At 36.7% G+C, this 7112-nt stretch overlaps 1 protein-coding gene across 1 annotated transcript; it reads left to right on the forward strand.

Annotated features, from left to right (window-relative positions):
* The first annotated feature begins 970 nt into the window (after nt 1–970).
* On the forward strand, nt 971–6750 carry LOC114353693 (glycine receptor subunit beta). Its single transcript, XM_028305762.1, has 8 exons — nt 971–989; nt 1342–1528; nt 1657–1969; nt 2379–2534; nt 2687–2842; nt 3141–3306; nt 4158–4359; nt 5036–6750. Exons 3-8 carry the CDS (start codon nt 1792–1794, stop codon nt 5279–5281), a joined length of 1104 nt encoding a protein of 367 aa, XP_028161563.1. The 5' UTR covers nt 971–989; nt 1342–1528; nt 1657–1791; the 3' UTR covers nt 5282–6750.
* The last annotated feature ends 362 nt before the right edge of the window (nt 6751–7112 follow it).

The following is a 7112-nucleotide window of genomic DNA, read 5'->3' on the forward strand; positions in this document are numbered from 1 at the left end:
TATCCATTACAATTAATATGTAGTGTTTGATGAATTGTAATTCTTATCTAAGGACTTTATTACAACGAAAAATAACTAATATGCGGGAAAATGCATTTTCCTCTTGTCTGAGTAATAATAATAAAACAGACGATATTCGCAAGAGTAACTTTAAGCACAGTTCTTAATTTATTAAATACTAGCGGCCGCCCGCGACTTCGTACGCGTGGATCCCGTTTTACCCCCTTCATCTATCTTACGCGGTTTAGATTTTTTCATACAAATGTTTTTTCCCGCTAACTCCCGTTCCCGTGGGAATTTTGCAATATCCTGTTGTAACTAAGCTTCACGTTTACTAAGGTACCTGCATGCCAAATTTCAAGCGTCTAAATTAAGCGGTTTAGATTTTTCATACAAAAGGATTTTCCCGCTAATTCCCGTTCCCGTGGGAATTCCTAAGTATACTATAACCTGCCCAGGAGTATGAAGAATAATTGTACCCAGTTTCGTTAAAATCCGTCAAGCAGTTTTTGTTTCTATAAGGAACATACAGACAGACAGACAGACAGACAGACGGACAGACAGACAGACAAAAATTTTACTGATTGCATTTTTGGCATCAGTATCGATCACTAATCACCCCCTGATAGTTATTTTGAAAATATATTTCATGTACAGAATTGACCTCTCTACAGATTTATTATAAGTATAGAAGAAAACTTATAAGACCCATAAAAACTTAAAGGACCCGTGTATGTGGCACCCAGAATTAATATTCCTTTATGCCAAGCCCTAATATGCAATGTTTGTCTCATAAGGTAAAGCAAGTTTTTACAGATTTGCAACCGGAAAATATTAGATTTTTGAGTCATACGTGTGGGTTTCCTATAAAATACCTATATCCATCGTTTGTGTCAACAGTTTAATCGACTGTGTAGGTACTACATTTGTTACTGTTGTGTCTTGTTTTAATATCCGTGATTGAATCTGGCACCGATACGAATTGCAAAGTTATAAGTGTGCTTTTTATTGAGCACAGTACCTCTAGCATGAATGAACAACTTTCGTCTTCGAATCGTTTGCGTACTCGATAAAATTCGATACTCAATCTTCGAATTAAACGATAACGTGACAATTTTGATTCACAAAATAAGTTTCATGCAACCACATCTCATACTAAGTTCACTTTACAACACGTTCACAAGGGCGCTGTTGTAGTTTTCTTACTAAATCTTTTGATGGCGATTCGAGTACGCAAACGATTTGAACTCGAAAGTTTTTCGTGCTAGCCGTACTGGCCTAACCAATATCTTATTCGCCTTGGAGACTTTTTTCTACACCTATCCATTTTTTGTGTGCAAGGTCTGCGCTGGAGTGTCCGTCCTTGGACAATGGTGACAGCTACACTCAGTCCGAGTTCCTCTCGCGGCTCGCCAACGAGTGCCGCTACGACCGACTGCTGCTGCCCACCTACCAGACCCGGGACGTAGTCTACGTCCACGCCAGTGCATACGTGTACTTCATTCAACCCGCAGAGGCCCACGATTTGGTGAGATTTGCTATTTATATCGAAGTTGCAAAGCGCATGCAAAGTTGGAATCGGTAAATTATAATATTAATTGACTTTGCCATCTACAAAGATCTTATAACAACTTTCTTGTTTCATGTCTTTTTCAGAATTTCAAATTGCACTTTCTTTTGCAATTGCGTTGGACCGATCCACGGTTGGCCTACACTCTATATTCGCCCGAGCGATCCAAGATCATCGGCGAGAGTGACTTGCGGCAGCGCATCTGGGTGCCGCACCTGTACATGTCCAACGAGCAGTCGTCCAGCCTCATGGGCACCGACAGCAAGGACGTGCTCATCTCCATCGCGCCAGACGGCGAGGTGCTGTTCAGCCGACGGATGCAAGCAGTTCTCTATTGTTGGATGAACCTGCAGAAGTTTCCGTTCGACGATCAAACATGTTCAATGAATTTAGAAAGCTGTGAGTAGTACTTAATGCAGTACCTATTACAATTTTTTTACTCGTATACTTAGATCTGTTCTAAAAACGGCAGTTTCATTTCTAACATAACAACAACTGTTTTCTGAAATAACTTGATGATCATTAATTTATTATTCATTGTAAGGGACAGTCGAATAACAACATTAACAACCCTATTGATAGTACCGTCAACTGTAATAGCCATAATGGTCTAGTAATGTACGTGAAGGTCAGACATTACTAAACTTTGCTAAGTATTGTCTTAGGTAGGTACGTACCTACTTAAGACATTTTTTTTAAATCACTATTAATACCTAGCCGATAACTAATCAGGGTTTAAGTAGGTACTAATGGCGGCTAGATAATAAACAAGCAATTTAATGTAAACGTAAATATTATTTTTTTACAGGGAAATATAATGCATCGATATTACGGCTGATGTGGGAGCGAGACAACCCAGTCCGATTGTCTTCGGAGTTGCATCTTACTGAATATTCCCTAATGGATTTTTGGACAAACGAGTCCGTTGTCCGAGGAGATATTGTAAATATGCGACTCGGGGGAGGTAGATGTAATGTCATTTTCTATGTTTGTGCCGTTTTGTATTTTTTTATTGGGGCTTTCCTGATGTCACTATAACTTAAAGCCTTTAATAAAATGGTGACATTATTCCAAGCCTCTTGTAGAACATAAATTTACATAATTCGTATGTTACAGCGGGAAATTACAGCGCTCTCAAGTTCACCTTCAAACTAGGCCGAGAAGTAGGCTACTACCTCATGGATTATTTCATTCCGTCTATGATGATAGTTGCCATGTCGTGGGTCACGTTCTGGCTGCAAGCAGATGCTTCAGCACCTAGGATTACTTTAGGTAAGTTATTAAATAAATTCTATAAACCCAACAGAAATTAAAGAAGATATTTATTTTACAAGGAGAGTCCCAGATAGGTCACTTTGTTTGTGGAGGAATTTCCTTAAACCCGGGATTACGGTTTTCTAACTTACACTGTATTTCGAAAGGCATCTATCTACCTACTCGTGCGTATAAATCATTGGCAATTTAGTAAATCCAGAACTACCTGGTTGTGACAGAGTCTAAACTACGAGTACTACGAGACGAGTAAAATAGTTGAAATGCAAAGTTACCTGAAATCTGTGATCTATTTCAGGAACAAGCACCATGTTGTCGTTCATCACTTTGGCGTCTTCCCAAGCGAAGACTCTACCAAAGGTTTCATACATCAAGGCGAGTGAGATATGGTTCCTGGGATGTATTGGATTCATTTTCTCTGCACTCGTGGAATTCGCTTTTGTTAATACCATCTGGCGAAGAAAGTAAGTAAAAACAAACAGTTCTCAGTTGAAAATTATTTGGAACAGAAAACCCAATAATTTAAAATCTGTATTGATGTAGAATGTTTTTTACACATTCAAGATACCAATGTTAGAAGTTACGTAGAAACAGGATATTTGATGAACGAATGTCATAAATTTTAATTAAAAATGATAGACGGCTTTGCTTACGTTATGCATCAGCTCGATATTAACAAATGTTTGTATACTTCAGTAAACACGAGAGTATAGGCACATGACACTGTTTACCAAGTAGTAGTGCGGTGTGGTCCTCAGCTAAGACTATCTCCGTGTGTCAAAAGTAGCCTCAATAGATCAATCACTGCTGCGCACGCGCCGCGCCGTCACATGTCTTACCTACACATGCTAGGCCTAATTGGAGTATTATATTCGTCAAGTACAACGATCTTTGCACATTCTGTCGTTATTCTCGAAACTCAATTCAAGCTGAAGGGCTCTCTGGCTGATCATACCTTTAATAAAATATAATCTAGAATACGGTCTTAAGTCTTTCTGTCGTCTTTATGTTTATTCTATTCATGCCACATTTCGTTAGGATACATATATTAGGTATAGATTGTAATAATAATCCTGACATTCAAACGCTGTAATTTATTATTGTTCTTTTGTACTTACATTATTTTATTTTTTTTCTCAATATTTGCGCGTCTAATTAAGTCAACATGTGGACATGCCAATTGTAATAATAATATCTTGTAAAACCATGTAAAAGCAAATAAATATTTCTGTTTTCTGATTTCTGATGACTAGGCTTGATTTGATTTCGTCTTACTGTAAAATGACATTAATAAACCTCATAATTGAAATTCCAGGAAAGTGGTTAACCTGAAGAAGGTGAACAGCAAGTACATTCTAAAGAGCACGCTGACACCGCGGCTGGCGCGCAAGGAGCTTCAGAAGGAACTTCAGGAGTCTTCACCACAGCTCACCAAGTCGCGCTCCTGCTCCTCGCTCAACCAGGACCACAGCTCCGACCCCGCCGGCCCGGGATACAACAACTACCTTACAGTACACGTGAGTGGAATTATGATTTTTTTTCTCTCATGGAGTGTGATTTAAGTGTTAACAAAATTAAAACTCGTTAATTCTTTCGGAGACCAAGATTCATTGGTTTGTACAAAATAGGCAATTGTTTATTATGTTCTAACATAGGTATCTATACCTACATTATATTATGATTATATCTTTAGAGAATTTCATGTGAGAAAATAACCCACATCTGTTTAGTTTAACTGAGTTCAATGTCCCGATGCATTTAATTACCTATGACAGTAGGTATCTTCAATGTTACTTATGTCAATATGTAAGTAGATTTTGACTTGTTACACTGTAGGTTTACCATTGTTCGTATTCAAACTCAGAACTATTAATTTTTATGTCTGTGGCATAATTTTTTTAACGGCCCGGTGCGTAATTATGCTCATAAGAATCGTGCGTTAGTAATATTTTTTCCTTTGAAAGTCACCTGTAAACATGTTTACTCCCTTAGATAGCATTTTTTTATCTATCCAGCGATATTGTTTCTGTCGAAACTTTATGAACCGTAGCACTTTCCGACTGAATACTTAACCTGACAAAGTGAATCCGAGTTCCCCTGGGAAAATCGATCATTTCAATTAAAAAAATATAGTTTAAATGCGACTCTTATTGTCTTTTCCATTCTAAAAAAATGTCCCCTTATTATCCCCAGAGCTTCCCATCGGCGCTGAATCTGCCGACGATCACGACGCAGAGCTTCGACGAGCTGGTGCCGAGCGGCAAGCAGCAGCCGGGCGCCGGCAGCGACAACTCGGACGAGCCGCCCAAGCACCACACCTGGACAACCATGACCCCGCAGGAGATCGCCACCTGGATTGACAAACGCTCCCGAGTCCTCTTCCCGCTTCTATTCATTTTCTTCAACATCATCTACTGGACCTTCGTCTACTGCCTATGACGAATTAACAACAAAAACCCAGCCACGTCAAGTCTTACTCGGATAGGGAGTCAGTTACTCATATAAATTGACCCGCTGTTGAACTACCTGCTGGGAATTAACTTTGAAATAATGATCGAGGAAAACAATACCGTCTTGGTTTTAACTTAGAACCGCAGTTTTGTATTGTCGACCATTGAAAAATAGGTATACTCATGCAATTACTCATATATATTTGCCTGACCATTAAAATCACTTTAATATAATTACCTACATGCGTTAACTATGCATGTAGGTAGCGAATATCTAGGTAGTACCTAATTTTCAATGGTATGATCAAACTATGAAACTTTTCGTGGCCATATTTGTATTTTTGTATTAAAGTAAACAATAAAGTTCCTCAATGTTTGAAATTGCGAGCCTTGCCTGGTAAAAGTCGATAGTCTTTGTAGTAGTTAGCATTAACCAGTAGCTCGGTTCATCTTACGATTAGAATAGTTAATTTAGATTACCCAATAATCTCTTTTCCTTATTTTTTGCGCACTAGGTAAAAAGTTGTCATTATAATGACAAAGTCTTCTCAATGTCCACAAAAACGTTTCTAGAGAGATCTAGTCCATTAAAATGTTAGGAAAATAGTAGTAGATGTCTGTGAAAAATCACTGGTAACCTAGTGACGATAAAATAGTGACGTTTTATAGTGGCGATATTCTTTAAAACAGTAGGTATTAGTTTAAAAATGTTTCATAATACAATTTCAGTTAAGTAGGTGTTTACCTAAATATTTTTATTTTATTACCTACTTTAAGTTTTAACTTTACATCGAAGAGTTTTTTAATGGCAGCGTTGCATTTACATGGTTGTGCATCGAATAAGTAGAAAAAATCGGGATTTTGAAATCCCTAATATGCCTAATGAGATTATTTTTATGTAGAACAAAATAGTTATAGTTATTTATTAAGTAATTTAAGATCATGAATACTGTAATCTCATTAATACAAACATTTATTTTATTTTATTATTCTTTTTTGTCGCCATTTGAAGATGCAGCAAGGATGTAGCTAACCTAGTAAATAATTTAAAAAAACGAAACAATTCCCAAGACCTCAAATAATTCAGCTGTTTCAGTAAGTAAACTCTCTGTTACCAGAAAGAGCAACTTGGTAACACACAGTTAAGCACCCAAAGATTTTATTTATCTTATATATTATTTACCTAGAATAACAAGATCGATCTTGATTATTAAATATTTTCTTAAAGAGGTTTTTCAGTCAGATAAAAACATTTAAATGAATCACATTTAATTTACTCATAAACGAACACAACAAAATTACACAGAAAAACTAATAAACAACTTTGTATATTATTGATATTCATAAGAAACAATTAAATTCACTTCTCTGCTAAGCAATGATGGGTGATCGTTACAAATAATAGAGAATATTAAAGTCATTATAGCATTATTGCGAGTAATCGGTATCGGTTAATCTTTACAGGATGAATAAAACAGTTAGGTACATATTTAATAATTTATGTAATGTCGTATTTGATATTTTTCATAAGAAACAAAGGTCATGTTAATCTACCTAAGTTAAACGTAGCGTCTAAGCCCGCATAAAACATACAGCCGATAACGATTACTTATAAGATCACCCATCGCTACTACATCACAATCTAAACTAATTGCACTATTATTGAAACTAAGACAGTGCATCATACAAATAACACCCTTCTTTTATTGTAGCGGAAGAAGCAGGCATCCACTTTTCTTTCGATTACATTTTACCGAATTCTTTAATATCTCTAAACAGCAATTTATCAAATTTTAAAGGTTGTCTTTTGAAAATTTCAC

Source organism: Ostrinia furnacalis, unplaced genomic scaffold (genome assembly GCF_004193835.3).
Source record: "Ostrinia furnacalis isolate ACB-3 unplaced genomic scaffold, ASM419383v2 OfSCF1783, whole genome shotgun sequence".
NCBI lineage: Eukaryota > Metazoa > Arthropoda > Insecta > Lepidoptera > Crambidae > Ostrinia > Ostrinia furnacalis.